The sequence below is a fragment of the Panthera leo genome, chromosome B4, assembly GCF_018350215.1.
Source record: "Panthera leo isolate Ple1 chromosome B4, P.leo_Ple1_pat1.1, whole genome shotgun sequence".
Classification (NCBI taxonomy): domain Eukaryota; kingdom Metazoa; phylum Chordata; class Mammalia; order Carnivora; family Felidae; genus Panthera; species Panthera leo.
The window spans coordinates 22,572,980-22,600,776 of NC_056685.1; the positions used below are offsets into that span (position 1 = coordinate 22,572,980).

General features: G+C 40.8%; 1 protein-coding gene and 1 pseudogene across 6 annotated transcripts in view; both read right to left on the reverse strand.

Moving 5' to 3' along the window:
* The window catches only part of ARHGAP21 (Rho GTPase activating protein 21), a 135,754-nt gene extending 108,279 nt beyond the window's left edge, over positions 1-27,475 (reverse strand). For 2 of the 6 annotated variants that reach the window (XM_042945126.1, XM_042945127.1), the window contains exon 1: positions 25,525-26,083. In XM_042945126.1, coding sequence (XP_042801060.1) covers positions 25,525-25,602 — 78 coding nt within the window. In that variant the 5' untranslated portion in view covers positions 25,603-26,083. Of the gene's footprint in view, positions 1-15,182; positions 15,203-25,524; positions 26,085-26,988; positions 27,074-27,400 lie in introns of those variants that run through there. The other 4 variants (XM_042945125.1, XM_042945124.1, XM_042945123.1 and 1 more) reach the window with 4 other exon arrangements.
* Positions 9,290-9,388, reverse strand: LOC122225721 (annotated as a pseudogene).
* Positions 27,476-27,797: the final 322 nt, after the last annotated feature.

The following is a 27,797-nucleotide window of genomic DNA, read 5'->3' on the forward strand; positions in this document are numbered from 1 at the left end:
AACTATAAACACAATGGGAAATGTCTCCAAAAATATACAACATTTACTTTGTTTTATGATTCTATTGCTTTAATTTTTTCCTGGTTTTATTTTTAAGTAATTCATTCCAACTTCCCCTCCCCCACCACAGAAAGCTCTACAAAGTCTCATCTGTGCAACTGAAGAGTCCATGTAATTCTTTTAGAGAAATTCGCATCATTAGAGTTGACATGTGCCCTGTTAAATTAGTATTTCAACACCAAGTCACGTCTAAAAGACTACTTTTTCACTGTTACACGAAGATACTGATTTTATAACCAGCATTTTCACTGATTTTTTTTTTGCTTTATACGTTATAGCAGTTTTGAATTAAAAAGCAAATATGTACATATATATATCAAACAAACCTGACCACTCCACGCACAATACAGATTGCACAATAAGCTCCAATTGTGGTTGATCATACAGTCGAAAATCCTGAACTGGGCCATGACGGCTCACGGCACAGTCTGCGTGTATGTCTTCTCTGACTCAGCTCCCGTCAGCACCGGAGCGCTGTTACCAGAGCTCTGCAGTGATGTGAGCCGCAAACACGCTCTCCCCCTCCCTTTCCTGTCCAAGCAGCAATAACTAACCGGCAGAACTATATCATCTTCCCAAACACTGGTACGTGTAAATTACAAGAGCATGAAGGAAAGACTTCTCACAAAAGCCTCATTCTGACTTTATTATCATCTGATTTTTAAAAAGGTGATTGCTTTTTCCTTCTTTCCGGAAGTCATAGGCTAGCATTTATAGAGTCCATGAAAACACAATTTGGGAAGCTGGTACAATAAATCCATCGTGCTGACGACATCCCACAACAAACCAGCTCCCCATTCGATGCTGTGGCAGCATCAGTGACCACGCTGTGTTCAATCCAAAGGCATCTCTGAATCCTGTCTTCATCTCTCAGTACGTCTCGCCCTGCTAACAACTCCTTAAAGGTCTCTCTCATCCCGGGTACCCTGCCATGGTTCTCTTGGTTCTCTTCCTACTTCTCTGACCATTCCTTCTGGAAAGGGAGCCTAGACTGCAGTAAGACAGACTTCACCTCCTCAACTGCTATCTACCAGATGTAGGACCAGGAGCTAATGGCATAACCTTTGAGCTTCAGCTCATCCATTTATAAAACGGAGATACTAACACCTGCCCTCATGGGGGTTCTAGTATGAAATAAAATGACATATGTAACATGCTTAAAACAGTGTTTAACAGACCCCTAATAAGTAATGGTTATTAATATTCTTAAGATGGGCTTCCTTCCTGTCCACATTAGAATTCTACCTCTCATCTCTTATGCTGTCCCTCCATGATGTCATCCTCCAGACCCATGATTTTGTAAGTATGAATTACCTGCAAACCTCTCTTTGGCCCCACCCTTTCTCCCAAGCCCCCATCTCACGTCTAAACTCTTGTCAAGTGCGTATACCTCGATACCTTATACTAAAGTGCGTATACCTCGATACCTTATACTACATGTCCCAAACTGGACTCATTATCTCCCCATCACAACCCACACCAGCTCTGTGTCCCTCATCTGCAGTATGGTGGCACAATCCATCCCCTTGGTCACCGAAACAGAAACCAGCCATCCTAGACTCCCTCTCCCTTACCTCTCACATCTGTCACCAGATCCTGTCTTTTCAACTAAAACGTGTGAATCGGCCCCTTTGCTATTCCTACTATCACTGCCTAAATTCAGACCCCATCGGCTTTCTCCCGGCTTACCACGAGGACCTCTAGCTGGTCTCCCAAACACCCTGGCCCACTCCTTTCTGGAATCCCACCTCCAGAGGACTACCAAAAACAATCTCTGAAACTACACACTAATCCTATGACTACCCCACCTAAATCCCTTCCTGGTTCCTTTCTGCCTGTGGCAGTGTTTCCTAAAAACTGTTCCTACTTCTTCCATAGGACGCAGAATACGAATTAGTTAAGTGAAAAAAGGTTTTCAGGGCAAAATAAGCTTGCCAAAAGCTAGGTTAAACATAGATAAACAAAGTTGCAAGACTGCTAAGAGTCTAAGTAGGATGAGATTCAAAGGCTCCTGGAAAGCTTGTTTTTAACTAGTTCTTCTTGAAATCGTTAGCTGATTTTTCTTCCTCTATCTTTTCCTTAATTGGTGGTGTTCCCTAAGGTTCTGACCTTGGCTCTTTTCTCTCATCTCTCTCAATGAGCTCATCTATTTCCCAAACTATAATTATAGTACACACTGGCTTAATTGACCTCTGCCTAAATGACTTGCCAGACAAACCAAAATCCTCAATTCCTGCTGTATGAACCCTGGCTGGTCCCATGGCAACTCAACTCTTACGTTTGGGAAGACAGTCTCTAGCCACTTCATTTCCGCTCCCACCAAATGAGATGCACGCTCAACACAACCAGTTTGTTTTTGCACACCTCTGTATGTTGGTTTTATTTGTATTACTGTGGTTATGTACCTTAGATGATATACAAACTGATGAAACAGGAGTAAAAATGAGAGTTGCTATTTCTATGAAAACCCGAATGCTTTGAAAAGATTCAATAAAGGCTGCTGCTCGCCTCTAGATTTTTTTCCTTCCTTGGTCTTGTACTCTTTTCTCCAGTAAGATACTAGAAATTCTCTCTAGCTGTAGCCACTAGGCATATTCAAAGACTAAGGCTGTTCCCTCTGCCAGAAGATTCTTCTCTCTACCTAGCTAACTCCTACCGGACTAAAAACAATCTTCCCAGGAAGACATTCCCTGATCCCTACACTAGGTGAGGTCTGTCTGTTCTGTGTTTTCACAGCTACCCACTCTTCTCCTAAGATAATATTCATTGCATTCTATTAAAATTATGTGTTCAATTGTTTGTACTTCTCATTATCCATGTATATCCATGAAGGCACAGACCAGACCATGTCTGGATTTTTTCACTGGTGTTTCCTCATGTCTGGCACTTAGAAGGTACTCAATTAATATTTTTTGAATGTGTTAATAAATGTTGAAGGATGGTTCTAAGTATAATAGAAATCTCTGGCACTAGAAGCATCAAATGTGAATCATTTTAAGATAGATTAACTTTTAGGGGCACCTGGGTGACTCAGTCAGTTAAGCACCTGACTCTTGGTTTCGGCTCAGGCCCATGATCCCACGGTTCCATGGGTTCGAGCCTCACATGGGGCTCCACACTGACGGTGCACAGCCTGCTTGGAATTCTCTCTCTCCCCTTCTTTCTGCCCCTCCCCAGCACAGGCTCACTCTCTCAAAATAAATAAATAAACTTAAAACAAAACAAAAAGATTAACTTTTATCCTAGGAACCAAAGGGTCATTATCACCAATTGTGAGCCAAACACAAAATGCTTCCTTCCTGAATGATCTCATTAAGCTGTTGAAACAGACAGGATTCTAGCAAAATCCCCAAATACCTATACTATTCTATCCCCATATTGAGATTCTGAAAAATTCTGGGAGAGGGGAAGGAAAAGTTTCAGGCATCTGATGTCCAAAAGTTCCCAGGTGAGTGATAGATCTTATTAGTTAAGAGCTACTGCACAGAAGCACATACCAAAAATAAGTAATAATACATAAATAAAGACTCAGAGACTCAAGGTCCAACTATAATCAAGCTTTTATCAATCATTCCTAAACACAGTGTATACTTCAATTGTAATATTGTAGCAATACTAATTTTCTGGTTTTGACAACTGTCCTATGGTTACTTCAGATGTACATGAAAGAAATTTGGGTGAAGACTCTAAGACAACTCTACACTATCATGCAACTTCTCTGTGAGTCTAAAGTTATTTCAAAATAAAAAAAGCTAATATGAAAAGGATCATAAACAACTGAAACCCAGGGGCAAGGAACACTCCCAAGATCCAGACGTGATCTCAAAATACCATTCACCACTAAAAGAAAGCAGGACTTCTTAGAGAAATGGCTGGTTCTAAGGTCCTGGGCAGGAAATGTACATAAAAGATGAGCTAGAAAACCACACGGGCCCATGTCTCATGGACTCAGTTGAAAACTTGAAGAGGCTACCACTGGTCAAAAATGGGATAACTGGAGCCAGTATAAAAATTGAAACCTAGGAGCTATGTTTGCATTTGTCAGCTAATAATACGAGATAGGCAGATAAATACAGAAATACATACATATAGGTCACCTTTGAAAGCTGACCAGGGAACTGATCATTTCTGTAAGTAAAGGGAAAGAATTAAGCAAAAAAAATCATAAAGTCATATGATCACTACTTTTTTTTACAACATATGGTTCATACTTCTAAAAAATTAGTTAATCTATAATCCCATATTGACACTTCTGAAATTCAAACAACCCTGAAAGTCAAAACATATTTTGTAACTCACCGAATGGCAAAATCTGCCCTTCCATGACCTGACACAAAGCTCTTTCTAAGCTTTTATTTATTCCCTATAGGATAAATATTCCTACATTGTCAGCAGAAATTACTGATAGCGGGGTGCTGTCCCAGAACCTGCATCATCTTAAATTTCTAAAATCTGAAGACTTCTGGATTCTGAAAAACACAACGACTTTGGATTACAGATCTGTACAAATAACACGGGAATTGAGGGTAACTAGGCAGCAGGAGTCCAAAAGAAAAAAAAAAAAAAAGAAGCGGGGGGAGAAGACCACAGAAAGCAAGACCATCCACCCTGAACTGGGAACATCAGCTTCACCTAGAGTCACTGAGGTCAGAGAAAGCTTTACAAGCAGATAAACCCTGAGCCAAATTTTGAAGGAAGTGTGGGAATTAACATAAACGACAAGCCATGAGAAAGGCATTTCAGGCAAAATGAACAAGATCAGACATGATAACACTTCAGACTTCCCATATATTCAAGGGACAACGGATCGGCCATTTGGCTTGAGTAAATGCCCCATCTGGCTCTTGGTGGACAATAAGAAGACACGTGGAAGAAGGAGATGTGCTTTAAGTCCTGCCATGGTGATTCAGCGTTAAATGAACTTCAAGTTTTCCTCAAAAACACATCTTTTATATGTGATATATGGTGACTGTCAGGATTAAATAAGGTACATAATAAATGTTAAGGTACTTAATAAGGGTTCAGTGTTCACTCTTAAAACCCTAAAAAAATATCTAAAATCTACTTTATCTCCCTGTATGTTTCCAGGAAACAGGCATTACAGCCTAGCACTTACAAAAAGCATATTAAGATTAAATAGGCTGGGGCGCCTGGGTGACTCAGTCGGTTGAGTGTCCGACTTCAGCTCAGGTCATGATCTCGCCATCTGTGAGTTCGAGCCCCACGTCAGGCTCTGTGCTGACAGCTCGGAGCCTGGAGCCTGCTTCAGATTCTGTGTCTCCCTCTCTCTCTCCCCCTCCCCCACTCATGCTTTCTCTCTCTCTCTGTCAAAAATAAACATTAAAAAAATTTTTTTAATAAAAAATTAAAAAAGATTAAATAAAAGGCTAGTCAATGCCCATAGTATAAACACATAAAGGGCAATAGGAATAAAAAATATTGAAAGACTGTGACACTCAAAACTGGAGACAAATAAATAAATATTGCATGCTAGAAGTCAAAGCGCTAATTAACTTTTTTCTGATTTATGTATTTTTAGGCAAAAACAAGTATAAACTATATAGCTCTTGGGGCACCTGGGTGGCTCAGTCAGTTAAGCATCTAACTCTTGGTTTAGGCTCAGGTCATGATCTCACAGTTCCCTGAGTTCAAGCCCCTCATGGGGCTCCACGTGGACAGCACAGAGCCTGCTTGGGATTCTCCCTCTCCCTCTCCCTCTCTCTCTGCCCCTTCCTGCTTATGTTTGCATGCTCACTCTCTCTCAAAATAAATACATAAACTTTAAAAAATAAACTGTCACAGCTCTTTAACAACCATATCACCTTTTGCAAAGGCTTAACTACTCTTTTACTTCCAGCTATTGGAGATCTATTCTGATGGTCTGTATTTTTGCTCTCTTCCAACTAAAGGTTTGAGACCATCCTGGCCAACAAAATCTTCTAGAAATATACACAGTTAATCTAACAGAAACAAATTCACTTTTTCCTGACCTTGCCTGTTCATATTATCTGCAGAAAAGCAAAACCATCACCATAAAACCTCCAGGAGCTTACAGGTTATAAAACAGTAGAGGAAGGAGATTAGCAGAAACAACGATTAAATAAATAAAGATGTCTATAGAACCAGAACACATTAAAATATTTCAAATAAGAACTGTTATCTGATTTAACTCTTTAAAGAGGAAAGCTTAAAAAATACTATCACCAACATTACTCTTTCTTGGGGGTCCAGTGGCCAATTTGCTTGTGAGAATCAACAGAATCAAACAGTAGTTTGTAAACAGCTACTCACAGCTACCTAGACCCTAGCTTTTAAAAAAAAATCAGATACAAAAACACTAATCCAAAGGGATACACGCACCCCTATGTTTATAGCAGCATTATTTACAATAGCTAAATTATGGAAGCTGCCCAAGAGTTCATCAATAGATGAATGGATAAAGAAAATGTGGTACACACACACACACGCACACACACACACACACAGTGGACTATTATTCAGCCATAAACAAGAATGAAATCTTGCTGTTTGCAACATGAATACAGCTGGAGAGTATAATGCTAAGCAAAATAAGTCAGTCAGAGAAAGACAAATACCCTATGATTTCACTCAGATGTGGAATTTAAGAAACAAAACAAACACGCAGAGGGGGAACCAAAGAGGAAAACCAAGAAACAGACTCTTAACTGTAGGGAACAAACTGATGGTTACCAGAGGGGAGGTGGGTGGGGGGATGGGTGAAATAGATGATGGGGATTAAAGAGTGCACTTATGACGAGTACTGAGTAATGTCAAAAGAAGAAGAACAACAACAACAGCAACAAAGCTGGAAGACTCACACTCCCCAATTTCAAAACTTATTATAAAACTACAACAGTGGTACTGGCACACTGTAGTATAGGCTAGACATATAGACCAATGGAATAGAGAGCCCAGACATAAATCCGCACATATACGGGCAATTCGTTTGCAATATAGGTGCCAGAACCATTCAATAGGGAAAGGATAGTTTTTCAAACAAACAGTGCTGGGAAAACTGGATATCCACAAGAATGAAGTCGTACCTTTACCTTATACCATATAGAAAAACTGGCCTAAAGTGGATCAAAAATCTAAATTTAAGAGCTAAAACTATAAAGGTCTTACAAGATAACATGGAAATTCTCCATGACCTTGGATTTGACAACAGTTTCTTCATTATGATGCCAAAAGCATAGGCGACAAAAGGGAAACATAAATTAGGCTTCATAAAAATTAAAAATCGGATACATTAAATGACACTGTATGGAAAGTAAAAAAGAAAACACACAAAACGGGAGAAAATATTTGTAAATCATATATCTGATAATGGATTAATATCCAGAATATAAAGAATTCCTACAAGTTAACGACAAAAACCACACCCAATTTAAAAATGGGCCAAGACCTAGAACAGACATTTTTCAAAGATGATAAACAGCCAAGAAGCACATGAAAAGATGTTCATCAGTAGTCATTATGGACATGCAAATCAAAACCACAATGAGATTTCGCTTCATCCATATGCTGGCTGGCTACGATTTTTAAAAAAGTAGTATTTTAAATATCAGATAACAAGTACTGGTGAGGATGTGGAGAGACTGCAAGGCTCATACACTGCTGGCAGGAATGTAAAATGGTCAGTCACTGTGGAAAACAGTTCAACAGTTCCCCAAAATGTTAAACACAGGGTTACTATATGACCCAGCAATTCCATGTCTGAGTATATAATCAAAAGAATTAAAAACAGGGGTTCAAACAGAAACTTGTACACCAATATTTACAGCAGCATTATTACTATAGTCAAGGCGAAAACAGCCCAAATGTACATATCAACAGAGGAATGGATAAGAAAATACACTACGTACATACAGAAGAATATCATTCAGCCATAAAAAGGAATGAAGTTCTGATGCGTTCTACAACATAGGTGAACCTTAAAAACTTTATGCTAAGTGAAATAGTCCAGGCACAACAGGACAAATAATGTATGATTCCATTTATATGAGCTATCTAGGACAGGAAAATTCATATTAAACATAGAATAGAGTAGGCGCCCCTCCTCGGTGACTCAGTCGGTTAACTGTCTGACTCTTGATATCAGCTCAGGTCATGATCTCACGGTTCATGGGTTCGAGCCCTGTGTTGGGCTCTGCGCTGACAGCGCGGAGCCTGCTTGCAATCCTCTCTCTCTCCCTCTCTCTCTGCCCCTCCCCTGCTTGTGCTCTCTGTCTCACAATAAATAAATAAACTTAAAAAAAAATAGAGGCTACTAGGGGTTAGGGGAATGGGGAGTTACAGCTCAATGGGTACAAAGTTTCTGTGCAGGATTATGAAAATGTTCTAGAAACAGTGATCATTACACAACACAGTGAATTGTATTTAATGCACTTAACTGTACATGTAAAAATGGTACACATTTCATGTGTGTTTCACCACAATAAAAAAAGTTAATCAAAAACTTCTGAACCAAGAAGAAAATATGAACTATAATTACTGATCATAACTAAGGGAAACATTACAACATAGGCTCTTACCTACATAAGAATCTAGTACTACAGTAATTAAGTACAAAATTGTCATAAGCGAACAAATCAACGACCTTTTTTTTTTTTTCTTTTTTTAAAAACTGAATTCAGAGAAGTTTACTTATTTATGTTGGCTTCCAAAACAAATTAAAGGCTGAGATAAAATTAAATTGCCTAATAGTTGTATGCCAGTCTCCTTAAACCCAAGACATATCAACATTTTGCAACTTAAAATCTACAGAACATGTAGTTTTTCAATAATTTTTCATATTCAACTATCTTTAAGTTTTCAATGTTAGCTACAACTAAGAAAAAAATAAAAATTAAAAAATTTTCTCTATCAAAAAACAAAACTTAAGAATTTTTCCGAACTACCTAGGAGGATAAGAGAAGTCCAATGATATGATGTAATGATATGATGTTAGGGCTATAAATTAAAGGTTTAAGAGGTCAACTTTCTGAAAGGTACAGCAACTCTCTCTCCCTGACCATTCTCAAAAAAAAAAAAAAAAAAAAAAGCTTTGGAATTAGATCTTAGAAATCACAGAAGCTAAAAGTATTTTGATTTCCTTCTTTTTAAAACATATAGTTGGAGGATTTGAGAGTGAGGAAAGACAACTTCTCATTAACTTCTCATTAACTTCTCATTATATTTAATTTTTTTCCTTGTTTTGCATTTTTTAAAAAATATGGACTACTTCACCAATGTGTGTGTCATCTTTCTGCAGGTGACATCCTAATCTCCATATTGTTCCGGTTTTAGAACAATGTGTGCAGCTCATGTGAGCAGTGTCTTGCTCACTTAAGCAGTGTCTTAATTGCATTTTTCATATATTTTCATTGAGGCATAAATATTTACACATTTAAACATTTCCAATGTTTAACTCTTATAAAACATAGCTCTTAAGTGTATATGACACGTTACAAACACATGCATCTAAGTAATTCCCCCCAACCTCAAGAGACAGAACATTTCCATCACCCCCAGGAAGTTTGCCGTGTGTCCCAGTCATTCTGGAAATCATCCCCTTTACCCACAGAGGCAATGTGCATCCATCGTGCTATTCATTATATTGATATTCATCCATATTGCTGCATGCACACACAGCCTGCTGCTTTTTATTGCCAGAAAGTATTCCACACTAGGAATACATGAAAATCTATTTATTTTCCTATTAATAGACATTGAGTTGTTCCTAGTTTGAAGCTATCTTGAGTAAAGCGGTTATGAACATTCCTGAACAAGCCTTTTGTGTGAACGTGTGTTTTATTTCCCTTGGGGGTAATTACGTAGGAATGAAAATGCTAGATCATAAAGTAGGTATATGTTGAACTTGATAAGAAAATGACAAAGGTTTTTAAAAATATGGTGGCATTTTACACTCTGATCAGCAGTGTAGCAGAGGTCACTGTGCTCTACATCCTAACTAAAATCTGGTGTTGTCAAACTGCTTTCCTTTTACATAAATTCTGATGAAGTTTAATTTATATACAAGAAAGTGCACCCCTATAAAATGCACAGTTCAGTGAATTCTGACCACTATAGATACCCATATAACCACAACCAGCATACAATCAAGAACATTTTCATCACCCCAACTCCCTTCATGCTCCTTTGCAATCAAAGCCCTCCCAGCTCCAGGCAATCCGTGATCTGCACTCTGTCACTAAGGCTTAGTTTACTCAGTTCTAGAATTTTACGTAAGTAGAATCAGACGTTACGCACTCTTCCAAGTCTGGCTTCTTTTTTCTCAACATTTTGAGATTCATTTGTGTTGTTGAGTATATCAATACTTCTTTTTAAATTTCGGAGCAGCATTCCATTATGTGGATATACCATTATTTATTGATAGATTTGGGGTTGCTTCAAATTTGGGAATACTATGAATAAAACTGTTATGAAATTAATGTACAAGTCTTTTTGAGGACATTGGTTTTCACTTCCCTTGGTAAGTACCTAGGAGTGGGCCACATGACAAATGTATGCCGAAATATTTTCCTAAATGGCTGTGTCATTTTACATCCCTCTCAGCAATGTTTAAGAGTTTGGCTGCCCCACCTACCCAACAACCCTTGGTACTTTTATTCTTCTTACGTTTAGCTTTCTAATAAGAGTACAGTGGTAGCTCATTGTAGTTTTAATTTGCATTTTTTTCCCCTAATGGTTGACACCACTGAACATCTTCTCATGTGCTGAAATACGGTTCCTATATCTTCTTTTATGTAGTTCAACTTTTCCCCATTTTAAAAATTGGGTTGTCTGGAAGCAGGTCTTTGATCAGATATATGTTTTACAAATATATTTTCTCCCCACCTGTGGCTTTGCTTTTCATTCTCTTAACGGTGCTTTACAAGAGCAAAAGGTTTTAATTTTGATGAAATCCAATTTATCATTTTGTTTTCTTTTCTGGTTAGTGCTTCTTGTGTCCTGTCTCAGAACTCTTTGTCTAACCCCCAAAGTCATACATATTTTGTTCTTTGCTAGAAGTTTTATTGTCTTAGATTTTACATGTATGTCAGTGATCTATTTAGGGTTGATTTTTCTGTGGGATGTTTGTCCCATAGGTTCATGTTTGTCCCAAAGGTTCATGTTTGTCCATATGGATATCTACTTGTTCCAGCACCACCTGAGTAACCTCACTGAATTCAAATGATCAAATACACACACAAGGGTCTCCCAACTCTCCACTGCCTTCCACTGCTATACAGATCTATCATTATGCCAATTCTATACTGTCTCTGTTTTTGTAGCTTTCAACATTATAAAACAGTATTATAAATAAGTAATATAAAACTACTCTTTTTCAAAACAGTTTTGGCTACTCGGTGTCCTTGGCATTTTCAAATAAATTTTAGAATTAACTTGTTTATTTATAAAAAAAATTTTTGTTAAGCCTTGCTAGAACTTTAACTGGGATTGAACTGGATTTATTTGGCAATTTGTGGCTAAGTCATATCTTAATATTGAGTCTTCCAATCCATAACATAGGGTATCTCTCCATATTTAGGTTGTCTTTAAGATATTAAAATAAGGCTATGTTTTTATTTCATTTTCCAATTGTTCAATGTATAGAAATACACTGATTTCTGCACAGTAGCGTTGTATCCTTGTGTCTTGTGACCTTGCAAAATCCACTTACTAGTTCTAGAAAGTATTTTTGGTAGATTCCTTACAAAGTTCTATGTGCACAATCATGTTGTCTGCAAATAAAGAGTTTTACTTCTTCCTTCCCTTTTTCCTTCCTTCATTTCCTTTTCATGATTTGTTACACTAAGTAGGGACTCCGGTACGTTGCTGAATAGATGTACTGAGGACAGACATCCTCACCCTGTTCCTAACCTTGCTAGCAAAGTATTCAAGATTTCTCCACGTATGATAGCTGGAGCTTTTTTCATAAAATTCCCTTATCAAATTGGGTAAATTTCCTTATATTCCAGTTTTCTGAGAGATTTTATGAGGAATGAGTGTTAAATTTTGTCAAATGCTTTTTCTGCATCTACTGAGATGATGACCATATGAGTTTTCTCCTTAATTGTATTATGTTAAATTGTTAAATTTGTTCATTATTAATATGTTAAAATGACAAGCTTTCATTTCTGGGATAACTCCCACTTAATCATGACATTATTATCCTTTGCATATACTGACAGATTTGACTTGATAACATTTCGTTAAGAATTCTATCTACAGCCATAATGGTTCTTGGTCTGAACGTTCCTTATAACGTTCTTGTCTAGTTATTACCAGGCTGATGCTGGGTCTCAGAAAAAGGAGAGGGTGAGTGTTCTTCCACCTCGTGTTTTGAGTTTGTATAGTATTGGTAGGATTTCTTTCTTAAACACGTGATAGACTCTATCGGTGCAGCCATCAGGATCTGCAGTCTTCTTTGTGGGGAGGTTTTTCATTACAAATTCTATTTCTTTAACATTTATGACGCTAGTTAGATTTTTTTTATTTCTCCTGTGCCAGTTTTGGTAATTTGTATCTCCCAAGGTGTGATACTATGATTTATAATAAGAAATACATATTTGGTCTTCATCCCCATTCCTGGCACAGAGTTCCTAAAACCCTTGGAATTTCCTAAGTGGGGAGAGCAACAATGGTGTCTTTTGTTGTGTTAATGAGGTGACTTTTGGACTGCACCTAAGAATAGGGGCTGGTTGCCAAGAGAACCAACCCTGTGATTAGACTTGGAAGTTTCAGTCCCAACCCTCTGACCTCAGGGAAAGAGAGAGGGCTGGAGTTCGAATCATTCCCCAGTGGCGAATCATTTAATTAATTATGCATATGTAATGGAGCCTCACTATAAACCCAAAAGGATGGGGTTCAAAAGCTTCCAGGTTGGTGAGCACGTGAGGATTTGGGGAGAGTGGTGCACCTAGAGAGGACATGGAAGCTCTATACCCACGCCCTTGCCCCACACCTTGCCCTAGGCATCTCCCCCATCTGCCTGTGCCTGAATTGTATTCTTTTAAAATAAACCAGTGATCTAGTCAGTAATATGGTTTTCTGAGTTCTGTGAGTCACTCTACCAAACTAATCAAACCCAAGGAGGGGGTTGTAGGAACCTCTGATCTACAGCCATCTACAGCTGGTGGGTTAGGCAACAACCTGGCAGCTGAAGGGAGGGGGCTGTCTTCCAGGAATGAGCCCTTAATCTGTGAGATCTGATGATCTGATGCTAGGATGTTATCTCCAGGTACACAGTGTCAGAACTGAGTAGAACTGTAGGACACCTAGTTGGTGTTGGAGAATTGCCTGTGGTGGGAACCCACACCCCCCACAAACGTAAAAAAATCTGAAAGGGTACCAGAATTCTTACACAGAATTTGCCCATTTCATCTAAACTGTCAAATTCACAGACATAAAGTTGTCCATAATATCCCCTTTTCATCTTTTTAAATGTCTGCAGGCTCTGAATGATGTCCCCTCTTTTATTCCTGATATCAGTATCTTCTGTTTTCCCTCTTAATCACACAAACTGATTTCTAAAGTTTGAAATCCTTTCCAGAGACTGACATAAAGTTGCTATCTGGTCCGCTGTCAATTCAAAGCCAACTAGAAAAGACATACTGTCAAAAATCTGCTAAACATTTCACCATAGCTTGGCAAAATCCAGTAGTATTCACTCTCTAAGCCATATGTTTTTGGTATCCTTATGCATCCTGAAGACATACGAAAATTTCAGAGCCTTAAGTATCGGCCTTTTTTCCTAGAGATCCCGCTTGATCCAAACATAGTGTTTCAGCAACTAGTTCAAGGTAAGAGTTAGATAAAAGATTATGATGATCAAATTAAAGGCAGCCGAGAGTGGTGACAGAAGCTAAGGAGTAAACAGGGAAAGACGATTCCTCTTCCAAGTTCCTCTAAACTGAAGAGAATTTGCATTATCTCTTATCTAGAGCAGATGCAGTTCTAGTAACCATGAACTATGAATATGAAATGAGGTTTTGTCAATATCTTCAGCGAGGGATTCTATTTGATTCATACCACCCCAAGGGAGATTCCAATGACACCTAGTCTCTCCCACTAAGTCTATAGTGTATAGTGTAACCCTTGTCAAAGGGTACAAGGTTTCAGTTATGCAAGGTTCTGGAGTTCTATACAGCACAGTGCTTATAACTAACAATACTGCACTGGACACTTAAAATTTGCTAAGAGGATGGATTTTTTTTTTCTTTTTTGAGAGAGAGAGAGAGAGAGAGAGAGACAGAGTGTAACCAGGGGAAGGGCAGAGAGAGGGGGAGACACAGAATCCGAAGCAGCCTCCAGGCTCTGAGCTGTCAGCACAGAGCCCGATGCGGGGCTCGAACTCACAAACTGTGAGATCAATGACCTGAGCCGAAGTTGGACACTTAACCCAGGCGCCCCAGTAGATCTTAATTTAACGGGTTTTACCACAAAAATAACAATAATAATAATAGTACAAATAGCAGTAGCAATAATACAGGGGCAAGAGGAAACTTTGGGAGGTGATGATTGTGTTTATAGCCTTAATGGAGGAAATGATTTCATGGTATATACTTATCCCCAAACTCACTGAGCTGTACACATTAAATATGTACAGCTTTTTACATATCAATCATACTTCAATAAAGGGATTAAAAACACCAAGGCATTGGGGTACCTAGGTGGCTCAGTTGGTTAAGTGTCCAACTTGATTTCAGCTCAGGTCATGATCTCATGGTTTGTGGGTTTGAGCCCAACATCGAGCTCCATGCATGCTGGCAGTGCAGAGCCTGCTTGGGATTCTCTACCTCCTGCTCTCCCTGCCCCTTCCCTGCTTGTGCTCTCTCTCTCTCAAAATATAAATAAATAAACTTAAAAAAAAATTTTAAGGCCAAGGTATCTAAAATATTCAGAACCCTAAAATATTTGGGCATCTAACAACTACTGTAACAGCAGGACCTTTGAAGAAGCAAGCCATGGACCTCTGTTTAAACAGCTTTGCATCAAAGGCAACTAGTGAAGTTTGGATTTCCTATTAACTCTCAGAAACAGTCTTTACCTAGGAAAAGAAAGCAAAGTAAGTCCATTCACCACTGCTATTCCTTCTTCTATTGATGTATTCATACCTGCTTTTTAGTATTTCTTGGCAAACAGAGATTCAACCATGGGGTCTAAGATAAACATCACTTCCTAGAAGAAAAGAAATACATCGCATATTTGCCATGACATTCAAGGACATCAGTTTTCTCAAAGGCTTCTCTTAATCCTGTGAATTCAAATCATTCTCTTTTGAGATGCCTATCAACCTCCGTTATGCCTTCTCCATTTGCCTACTGGTCTCACTCTGTCAGATCCTCCCGGTCGGTGGCTTTGCTCCTTCTCCAACATTACTTTCAATGACTTCAAGAAATCCTGCTTCTTTTGCAGAATTAGCAATTGGACTCTATAATTAGCTTACATTGTATTTGCATTGTGATAACACAATGTGGATAACTAGTGCATCTCATAGTCCATGAGATTGAAAGACAAAACGGACTCAATGGACAGACAGAACAGGGGCTAGTGTTAAAAGAGGAAGGGTATGTAGAGGGAATTATTCTGTTAATAATTATTACTTATGTTAGAATGCTTTCTGAAACCCTTCAGGATGTATACTCAGATAAAGAGTACCATATATACACATGAATGATATATATGAATGAGCACATATATAGAGATAATGTGTATATATACGTTTTCTGCCGTTGTAACTTTTCCTAGTCTTGACGCAGAGTTAATATGAACAAATGATCATAAGATGCACAAAAGAAATTATTCTACCAGTTACTTGCTCAAATATACCCTTCTGTCAATGACATGAAACAAATTACTTTTATAATACAGCTAAAAGGTAACAATAGCTTCAATATGACCAGAGTCAGAGTTCCATCCGTTTTAAAATGGTAACTTCTGATTAAAATATAACATACAAAAAAGTGGGAGTATCTCACTGTTGAATTTTAAAGTGCTCTTTTGACTTAAAGTTTATTTTATATGAAACGAATATTACTTTGGTATACCAATGACCTGTAGAAATATATACGATTACAAATAGAAGAAAATAATTGTAATGTTAATCCTGAAGTGCTCACTGGCTTAGTCATTTAAATTCTGTCTCCATATTTCTGCCTGTTTTCTTTATACTGATTTCAATTTGGTCAGAAAAATTCCAAAATCAGGGTACCATAAGAATTCAGACTTTGGAAGGAGCTATGAATGTCATTTAGGCCTGTTGTTCTCAAACTTGGAAGGTCACCAGGGAATCTTTTTTAAAGTTAAGGCTTTTCAGTCTCACTTCCAGGGATTCTAATTCATTAGCTTAATGGTGGGAACAAAAATCTGTAGTTTTATAAGTTATGCAAGTGATTATAACGATCACCCAGATTGGTCTGACTTAAATTCCTACCAAAGCAGGAATTCTGTCTGTTATTCCCCCAAGTGAAGGTCATTCTATTTGCAAAGAACACATTGAATTTCAGTTACCTTCTATTAAAAAAAAAAAAAAAAAATTCTTCTGAATACTGAGCTCAATCAATTGGCTCATCTATCTATCCACTGACCTTAGTTCTGCCCTTCACAGCATACAAAATAAATCTTATCTCTTTTCCATATTATAATCCTTGAAAATAACTTGGTACAGTGCTTTGTAATTTTCTTTTCCTGCACTTACAAAATTGGTAAGATCCACGTATGTGTGTGTGTGTCTAGGTATATGTCTGTCTGTCTATCTATCTATCTATCTATCTATCTAGAGAGACACACACACATCCATCTACAGAGACACATAAACACAGAAGGGGTGCCAACCCACACACACTTCAAAATCTGTGTATAACTTTCGACTCCCCAGAACTCAGCCACTAATAGCCTCCTATTGACTGGAAGCCTTACTGATGACAGAAACAGTCAACTAACACATATTTTGTATATGATATGTATTATATACTGTATTCTTATAATAAAGTAAGCTAGAGAAAAATGTTATCAACAAAATCATAAGGAAGAGAAAATACATTTACAGCACTGTCTTGTCTTTGTCAAAAAATGTCCACATTTTAGACCCACACAGTTCAAATGTCCATTGTTCAAGGGTCAATTGTATATATCTTCCCTATGGGCAGAGAAGGGTATCAGTAATATATTACTAAATGGGAAAAAAAAATAAATTGAAAACATTTCCTAAAAGCATTAAAATAAAGAAATGATTTCAACTAGGTGCCCAGAGCATTTCCTTCCCCTCACATTCACTCGGTAGGTAATATGTTTCCAGAAGCCAATATGCAGAACCCAGAGGAGAAAGTAGGTCTCCTTCACCAAGCTAACACAAATTCTTTTAAATACTGAATCTTTATTATCAAAATGCTGGGGATTATAGATGTCTAGATATCTTGAGGTTAAAACAAAAAAAAAATGATGCCAATATCCCCAAGATCATAACAGCTAAGACATACCCAGAAGAAATGTAATCATTAGTCCAGCTTTCCATCTATCGACATTCAAGGATACTCTCCACATTGTAAGAAAAAGGAAAAACAAAATGTTCCTAAGAATGTAAGTTCTGTCAAGTTGTATTAAAGATTAAGGCAGTGAACAAGAGTGTAAGTCAAGAGACTATGTCCTCACTAGGTTGTAAGAAGGAAAAAGAAGTTGCAGGATCAGGAGCAGGTCGCGTATGTAGCACTACTCATAATTGTGCCAGATGTGGATCTAGAACAGGGATACACATACAAGAGGGAAAGGCAATAAAAAAACCAATTCTGAATCAAAAACACACCCACTATCAAATAGAAGACTCAACAGCAGCTGGTGCGACTAAGGAAAAGTAAATACGCTCTTTAACTTGCCATCTTTTGGTAGTAATAGCTAGCTCTGGGCTGCCTAAAAAATTTCCCCCAAACAGATGAATATTCAGAAATATCAAATTTGGGCTCTAGATCTATTCTCTTATTCACAAATCTACACAGCAGGATTTCTTGCATAGTAATAGATAACCGGAAAAAAAGAGGACTTACAAAAAAACAATTTCCATCACATTTAGTTTCTTTAACCTAAGTACGAGGTAACCAGTTGTCTTTCAGATAATTTTAGAAGTACAAAAGGCCATCTTCCATATTTTTTTAATGAAGTAAACTACTTGCACAATACTCATTTTTTTAAGAATAAGACAATTTCAACTAAAAAACTATTTTGGTGGGAACAATCCAGAATTAAGCTTTTAAATGGAGATGTCCTCCTACTCCAGACCAATAGAACTTACAGAAGGCTCATAAGATTTAACATATTTAATTCTTTCTGGTCAATTGAAATTAGATAAATAACAGGACAATCTTTAAGCCCACTAACCTTTCGTTTTACTAATCTAATCACATCAACCAGAAAGAAAAACAAGTGCCTACCATATGGTCTTTCTGTAATAGAAGATAGCTGCATTCAATAACAGCATCTGTGCATCTTCAGCGACACTAGCATTGCTCATACTTAAATCACCATGTTGTTAAATATAATAAGATGACAGGTCCCTTCACAGAGCAAAGAACAAAAGAAACTGAATTATCACTTTCCTGCTAGATTATCTGACCTGGTCAAAAGGACAGAAATGAAGAAAGGATCAGAGATTATGTAATCAAGGAATAAGGACTTCATAAAATGTTTAGCTTGGAAGAAACGAATGCTAAGGAACACGAACAATGTGTGGAGAAATCTTCTTTTGACCGGGGTACTCATTTGTTGATGGCCTGTATCTAGTTATGTGTCCCACTCAATACAGCCAAATCCGGACTCCTGCGGAAATGACCCTCCGTACTTGCTGTTGGCGACTGCTGCCATTCTTAATTCTGACAGGCTTTACCTTTAATCCCAACCTGCAGCACAAAGCTTTTGACACACAATGATATTCTGACATCTAGACTCAGGTATACAAAGGAACACATGTTTAAATAACAGTGTTAGATTACATGGTACTACAACTAGCCTAGAGTGAATCCTAGGCCTCCACTGGAAAAAAACACATGCTTTAAAAAAAAAAAAAAAAAAAAAAAAAAAAATTAAGTACTGTTTTGAGTAGTGTGAATCCTTTTCAAAAAGTATTTAAGTATTACTTTAAGCAGTGTAGGTTTCCTAGAAACCAAATTTTCGCAAGACTAGTAACGTATTGCTTATTTTTTAAAATCTGTAAATGGTGTCTTCTTATTGCAGTTTTGGAATCAGGCAACAAAGAGAAAATACAAAAATAATATCACTCCAAATTCTCATCGTCTAGAACTAACAAGTGCTAACATTTTGTCATAGTCAATGTTGTGAACAATTTTAACTTACAATGAAAAGTCTATGATATGAACAATATTTAATAAAGAGCATTAATACATTGGCCATTCATTTTAAGAAAAAAAAAGATCACCAATACAGACATATTATCTTTTTATAGTTTCCCCACCAGCCTGATTCCCCATCCACCAGTCTATTAATTACCATTATCTCACCTCTTAGTGCAAATCATTTCATTCATTTCTGCTGCACACTGTCTGGGTTACTGTTACTTGGATACCAGCTTCCCAAAGGAAAGAAAGATGCAAAGAAAAAAGGCACCAAAAATGTGAACAGCAGTTGGTCCTAACGGAAATGGAGGTCTCAGAGACAAAACACCCTACACACTTCTGTCTCATCTAAATTAAGCATTCACATGTTATGTACCCATAGATAAACTCAAAAACACTTTGGAATTTTTCTTAAGTTTTGATTCACTCGTTCATTCGCTCATTGGAAAAAAAAAATGTCTGTGGGCCTATAATGTGCAAGGCATCGTTCTAGGCACGGAAAATACAACGTGAACGAAACAAACTGCACTGAACACATTCTAGATGTACGATCTGTCCAAATAAATAAGCAAAATCAGATGGATAAGCTATGTCAGAGGGAGATGAAGCGATAGGGGAGCAAAATACAACAAGGAAGGAGGGATGGTCGTGTCATGGAACAGGGGAGAGGCCTTCACTAAACCTAACTAACGGTCAGCAAAGGCGACACTCAGGTGACCTCAAGGCAAAACCTGAAGGAGACAAGGAAACGAGCCGTGCAGAGGCCTGAGCGGGGAGAGTGTTCCACGTGGAGGGCACGGCTAGTGGGAAGGCTCTGGGGAATGCCATGCCCAGTGTGTATATACAAGAGTCCAGAAGGGCTAGTACAGACGGAGGACAGTGAAAGTAGCAGGAGGTGAGATCAGGGAGGTGGGAGGGCGGACTGGGACTGTGCATGGAAGAACTTCAGCTTTTAACCCGGAGGGAAATCAGAGGCCATCAGAGGAATGGGAGCAGAGGAGTAACCCTGTGATGTACAGAGAGACGGTACCGTCCGCTCTGGTCTGGTTACCGTGTGGAGAACAGACTCCAAGCTGGCAAGCACTGAAGCTGAGAGACAGTCAACCCGATTTGCAAGGTATGCATGAGGGAGGCCAAAGATCACTCCAAGAAGCCTGACCTGGAAGGTGGGAGTGCCAGTGCTTGAGAGGAGGAGAAAACTGGGAAGGTGGGCAGGAGTGGTTTTCGACATGTCTCTTTACTATCTATCCAAGAAGAGACAGAGTGGCCAAGTGAATGCAGGAATCTGAATTCAAACAGGGGTCGAGACACACACACACACACACACACACACACACACACACACACACTCTCTCTCTCTCTCTCTCCCTCATAGGTGTATATATGAATTATCAGTATATACTTGATACTTAAAACCAAAGTGCTAACCATCACACCATGGAACCCCACTTGATATTTAAAATCATAAAACAGGGTCACCTGGGTGATTCAATCTGTTAAACATCTGACTCTTGGTTTCAGCTCAGGTCATGATCTCCCGGTTTCACGGTTTGAGTCTGATGCTTGGGATTCTCTCTCCCTCTCTCTATGCCCCTCCCCCACTAGCGCTGTCTCTCTCTCAAAATCAATAAATAAACTTAAAAAAAAACACTTTTAATAATAAGTAAAACCATAAAACTGAGCACAAAGAGAAGAAAAGAGGTCCAAACTGAGCCCTGCTGTAGATGAAGATTTAGCAGGCCAGAAAGTTGAGGAAACTTCAGGGACTGAGAAGGAGGGATCAGTGAGGCAGGCAGATCATCAAGACAGTACAATACACTGGAATCTAAGTGAACTCTGAATAAAAATTAAAGCCTTTCCTATGTATTCATTCATTAAGTCCACAATATTTATTAAGCACCTACTATGAGCCAGACACAGTAGAAACAAACATGGCACCTGCTCCTATGGAGGTTGCAGTCCAGGGGGGGAATAGAGATAAACAAACACTTAAGGACTATTCCTGAGAAAGTACAGGGTGTTTGGGGGATATCGCACTGGGGGCCACTAATCCAGCCTGGGAGGATCAGGAAAGTCTTTCCTGATGAAGTGAAATTGAAGAAAAGACCAGAATGATGAGTCAAAATCAGGCATGGAGGGGTGGCAGGTGGAGGAGGGGGAGCTGGAGGGAAGGGTGAAAGAAAACAGCATTTGTGAGGGCCCAAAGCGGAGAGACTTGTGTTGCCCCAGCGGACCTGACAGCAGTTCAGTACTGAAGTGTAGGAAGAGGTGACATATGACAGGAGAAGGGCTGGACAGGTGCCTTTCTTCCAAAGGCAGTGGGAAGCCCGAAAACTGTTTTCTACAGGGGAACGTTGAGGAGGAGCACTCTGACGACTGCACGGGCAGAGCGTTGGCTGGTGACAAGGCTGGGAAACTGGGAGAGGAGTTTGGAAGTGAGAAGCCGCTGACCTGAACTCGGGTAGCGGCGGTGGGATTTGAAATGCAGACTCCACAGGACTTTGGATAGGAGCAATGAGGAGAGAGAAGGGTCAAGGGTGCTAACCTGGTCTTTGATGGGGACAGATAAGGAGGTGGCATTGCTACTCACAGAAAGAAGGAACTCAGCAAGAGAAGTCGAATTTGTTAAATTTGAAATGCCTTTGGGCATTTTTTTGGATTAAAAAAAAAACTGTTTGGTAAAGAGGCAAAAGGTTCCATAGGTCTGAAGATCAACTATGAAACCTGGGATTGAGCTGTAAGTTTAGAATCACCAGCATGCAGAATAAAGCCATGGGAGAGTGTAAAATGAAACCCAGGGAGAAAAGAGAGGAGTAGAGGAATGGCAAGAGCCTGGCTCTAGGTAAAGCCAACATGAAAGGGGCAGCAGAGGAAGAAGAAGCAGAGGGAGGAAGGGACAGAGACAGAGAACAGGAGAGCACCTGAGAAGGAACGAGGGGGTCTGGGATCGAAGCAAAGTGCACAGGTATTCCAGAAAGAACAGCAAAAGGATGAACTCTCGTGAGTTCATACACAGGAAAATGCCTTCCTGTATCATTTACACCATTCCAAAATCAACCAACCATTGTCTTTCATCAGCTATGGTACACTGTAGTCACAGGATAATCTCAGGCTGGATGAAGAAGCACGCCATAAAATGAAAGAAATTAATTAGCATTAGTAAATAAGCCTGTCTTGATAACAGGCAGTGAAAAGTGCTAAAAATTCTATCGCTGGGCAACACGAGGGCCTACAGACAGAGTGAAATAAATATGAGAAATAGGAAAAATAACGTGCTCTAAAAAGCTGAGGAAAAAGTTTTTGCCTTTGGTTTAAAAAAAAAAAAAAAGCAAGCTGGACCCTAAAGGATGAGCTCTACAGGGTATGAAAGGGGTGATCAGATCACCAAATCTAAACTAAGTGATTCTGTAAGCAAAGCTCCTCAAGGCTGGCTGTCAGAACACTTCACAGATGAGGCTGTACACACACACACACACACACACACACACACACACACACACCAAAGCACACTTAGCCGGCTCAGAGTGCGGGAAACCATATTTTCAGATATCTAAAGTATTTAATTCTGTATGAAGAGAACTGTGCTATCCTTACCGCACAATCCTTAAATACATTCTATGAAATTGTCACAATTCATTATTTGAAGAGGACTGTTATTTGTTTGGTTTTTAACCTTCTGATATATTCTTGGGGAGTGGTGCTTACATTTATTCATGTATCAACACAATTAGATTCTAATACAGAAGATGAACAAGAAGTTTCTGAATGTTTTCCAACAAAGCAATAGACCTTACCTATAAAAAGTGGAGTTAGCTAATTAGATAAATCCTGAATCAGAGATTTCTATTAATTCACTGCATCGATTTCTTCTGTCCTGCACAGTTAAGTTTCTTGGATGATCAACAGCATCGATATTAAGACATATATGCTCGTCTCTTTTTAGGTTAAAACACATACCAATTTACGATTCAAACACACATTTAGGAACATAGCTATTGGTTTCTAAAATTTTTTAAAGAATGACAGTATTACTTCAGAATGTAATACTTCTAATAAAATTAAACACAAAAATTAATTGCAGTGTCAAAGACTTAAATTATCTATCAACCCAAAGTATTCCAGTGGCAAGTCTCATTTTATTACTAATAAATACGAGATTTAACATGCTTCAGAAGTATCAAAGAGAGCTAAATACACAACAATGAAACAGGCAATAATTACTCCTTACCCTGAGATTTTAAGATGCTGTCTGATAGCATATAGCCCCTTTATTTCTATTTCGCATAGAATGTAAGCTATATACCTATTCTTTAAAAACCCAAACAATATTATAGCTTAACACCAAACTCAAGTTCTGTGTATAACCTTTAAATGAGCAAAATACAGGCAATGTAATGTTTTCTTGTTTCCCAAACTAGAAATAATGTGGCCATCCCAGCAGTAACATCCAAATGAAAACAAATTTCACAGTCCTTAAAAAAATACATAACTGTCAGTGTTAATATAAGCCAAGTTTGCAACTGGAAACATTGCTTTCTAGCCAAGGACAAGATGTGTCTATTAGAAATTCTTGGTTTCAGGACAACCCTTAACTGACCAAAAAAAAAAAAAAAAAAAAAAAAAAAAATCAAATAACATTAGTTCTTGCAAATATAATGCAAATAGCATGCTAATTAAAGTATTCACAAGACAATGACAAATAAGGCTTTGGGACCACAGTACATATTATTATGTAACTACAATACACATTAAGCAATCACCAAAGTTGTAGGGAGGCCTTCCAAAAGGAGTTATTATGGTTTACCATGATCAGAGGATTGTGGTGTTATACTTAATCACATTTTACCTGCAAGCAGGTGTTTACAGGTGTCAAAAAGTAAAACACTGGTCCTAACTGCAAACCTACAGTTCTAACAAGTTGTGCAGTAATGGCATACTCTGCCTACCTCCCTGTATTTTCTGCATAAACTTTCTAATCCAGTATGAAGTCAGATACAGGAAGCAAGTTCTTCTGCATGCTTTAAACACAAAAATTCACCCTGACTCATTTTTACCAAAATGCCAAAACTCACACACTCAGAACTAGAACCCGTGGCCGTAAAGTTAAAATTTAACACTTGCAAAGCACAAATGACAGAATGAGAGCAAAGGCTCTTTGGGGGATGTTACTGTTATCTATCCCATCTGTCAATAAAAATAGAGACGGCTCAAAAGTAAAGTTTAAAATTCAGCGCATTTAGCAAGCAAATTACAGAAATCCCCAATAACCAAGTAAACACAATATAGTCATCACAGAACTCCAAACATGAAGAGAAAAAAGAATACGAGAGGCAACGGGGTACATGGGTGTAATAAATCAATGGATTTTCTGCTTTCTGTCCTGCCTGCTCCAAAAAATTTCAGGAAGCCTGGCACAGAATCTTCTGAGCCCTCCCAGAGGCGATGGGCTAAAGGCGATGCAAGCCACCTGACCCCCCGGGGCGGCTCACAGAACTTCTGAGCAGTGAAAGGCAGGCATAAATAAAAGGACAGCAAAGGCAGGAGATTTTTCAGGGAGTTGGAGTTACAACTCTATAAATCTTTTCTTTCCAAGGCTGTGCTTAAACTGTCCACGGGGAAAGACCTGTTTTTCTACCCAGAACAGAGGTCCACACCAACGGTAAGCCAGAATACCCATCAAAGCCAAAGTGAGACTGAGGTCCCGTGGCAACAAGCGTCACCAGCTCCCCTCGCTCCACCTCTGAGGGCAAATCTTGGCGACGGACACACGAAAATGCACAAAGGCACCCCGTAAGCAGCCCAACTCCAAAACTGCTGGAGGACGGGGACTGAAGGAAAAGACACCCGTCAAAGTATTCCCAGCCACCTGCAAGGGGAGAATTCCCAAGTCTGAGGTGATGGGGCATGATGGGGCATTTCAAAATGAGGAAACCCTTCTTGCAGAAGAATGGCTGGAAGTTCCTGGAAACAAAAATGGGCAAGGCTGCACCGCCCTAGGGTCAAGCGGGGGCGTTCCCACAAACCAGTGCAAAAGGGCCCAAAGCCTGTCAGCTGACCCCCCAGCCAGCAGGACACCCCGCGGGCCAGTGGCCCAAGATGCTGCCTCTGCACTTACCTCACACGTGGGGGACCCACAGGCCTTGAGCTTGTCACCATCTCCCTCCGGTAGCCCAGTCCGACGTGTGGCCATCATTTCATTTCAAATGACAAAGAAGGGACCAACCCTTTGGAGTCCACATTGGGGGGAGGAATGCTACCACACACCAAAAAGGGAAGAATTCCACACCAGGCTCCCGGAGGTGCAGGGCTGGTGAAACAAGTAACGTGCCAGGGAATGAAATGTTTTGATGAAGCCCCTTCAAAACGCCCCGATGATTTATTTCTCCGGACTTCAACTGACTTCACCGTCTTCGTCCATTTCTCAAGACTTGAAAAACAAAGACGATGGGTCTTCTCGGCAGCTAACGAGGCCAACTGCAGACCGCGGTCCCCCTCCTCCTCGGCGTGACTCCCAGACCAGGAGGAATCCGAGTGGGTCTCGAAGGCTGGAACGTCAGCTCCCAGAGAGATCTCTCCTGGAACAGGGAATGGTTACAAGGGCATGAACTTTCTCCAGACGCTGACCTTAGCCTTGCCACATGTCTACACCAAGTTCGCCTTTCCACCACTTGGAAAGATTATTCGGTCCACGCTGATGGACCTCACGCACGAAAGAGGAAATAATCCTCCTAGAGAAAACTGTCCTGATTTCCTATAAATCAGGAAAAAGAGAGAGAGGGAGAGAGGGAAGCCTCAGAACTGCACGGTGGTTGCGTCAAACACGCCTGGTTGGTGTGCAGGCTTCAAGAAAGAATTTCCCTTTTCTCCAAGTGCATTTTCATCAGTGTGTTGTCTGGGCAGAAGAGAGAGTGTCTACGCTCTCCGGCATCACCCAGACACTTAGGCGTAGCGGAAGTTTTCTCCCCACGAGATGAAAATGGAATAGTACTTTTCAAAACCCCTGCTCGCTCCTCTCCACCACCCCCCAAAAAAATAAAAACAAAAAGCCAGCCTCGGAGGCCGGCAGCGCTGGCTGGCCGGCGTTTGCAGGCGAGCCGGGGGAGTCTGGGCGCCCGCACCCGGCGCCCCCGCGCCCCGAGGCTGCCCCGGAGGAGGCGGCTGTTTTGCTTGGCCCGCGGCGGGGCTGGGTGGGGAGGTGTGCGCGGCCGCGGGTGGGACTCGGGAGCAGCTCCGTTTCAGGGACATTATTTCGGAGCGACAGAAACGAAGCCGCAGCCCGGGCAACTTTTATTTACTTGCTTCTCCCCAAACTACCATTCGACGCTATCTTTCCCTTTCCCTGGGGCCACCTAGGGAAGAGAAAAAAAAAAAAAAAAGAGGAAAAAGAAAACCACCACCCACCTACCACGATTTCCTCCGCCCCTTCCAGAGGCGGGTCGGTGATCTCGATCTCCCGGGAAGGGCGGCCCAAATATGTACTTTTAAAAAGGTGTCGGGAGACCCGGGGGAAAGACAAAAAAAACAAACAAAAAAAAAACCCAAACAAACAAACAAAAAAACAAACAAACGGAGGGCTTACCCTTCCCAGCCCGCCTGGCCCAGCTTGCGCGGCGCGACAGCGAGCAGGAGCGGGGACGCGGGCCGGGCGCCGGGCCCGGCCGGGACGCGCTAGGCCGCAGGCTCGGTTAATATTCATGAGCGGACGGGAGGCGCCCCTCCTCCACGGCCGGCCGGCCGGACCCCGGCGCCCGCCGCCGGCCTTTGTGCCCTTCCCTCCTTCCTCCGGCCCTCCCTCGCTCCGCACACGCGGGCGCGGCCCCTCCGCCCCCGCCGGGCGCCCGCCGCGGACTCCCTCCGGCCCCGCGCCAGCGCCGGGCGGGGTGGCCTGAGGTGGCGGGAAGGGAGGGAGCCCGCGGCGAGCCGGGCTCTCCACACCCGCCCGCGGGCGCTGCGCCCTGTCGGCTACGGCGGAAAGTAAAACAGACACGCACCGGAGAAAGCGGGGCGAGAGGATCCGCTCAGGGCTGGCCGGCCCCAGGCAGCGCGCCCCGCACGCCCGGAGCGAGCCGGACGGCGCGGGAAGACGATCCGGCGCTGCCCGCCCGCCGCCGCGCTCCGAGGCCGCCGCCCCCGGCCGGCCGCTCCCAGGCACCGCCGCGACCTGCCCCGGCCGGCCCCGGGCTCTCGGCCGCCGCGGGAGGGCGTGGGGCGGGGCGGCGGCCGCCGGACTCTCCCCTCGCCTCGCCGGGCCGGGCCGGGGCCGCGCTCGGGCGCCCGCGATCGCCAAGTGACAGAAGTGCCTCGCTCCGCTGCCGCGCCGAGCTGTTTCCCGGGGGCGGATTTCTCGCTTCTTCCTCCCTGGATCCACCTCCTCCCACTCCACCTCCT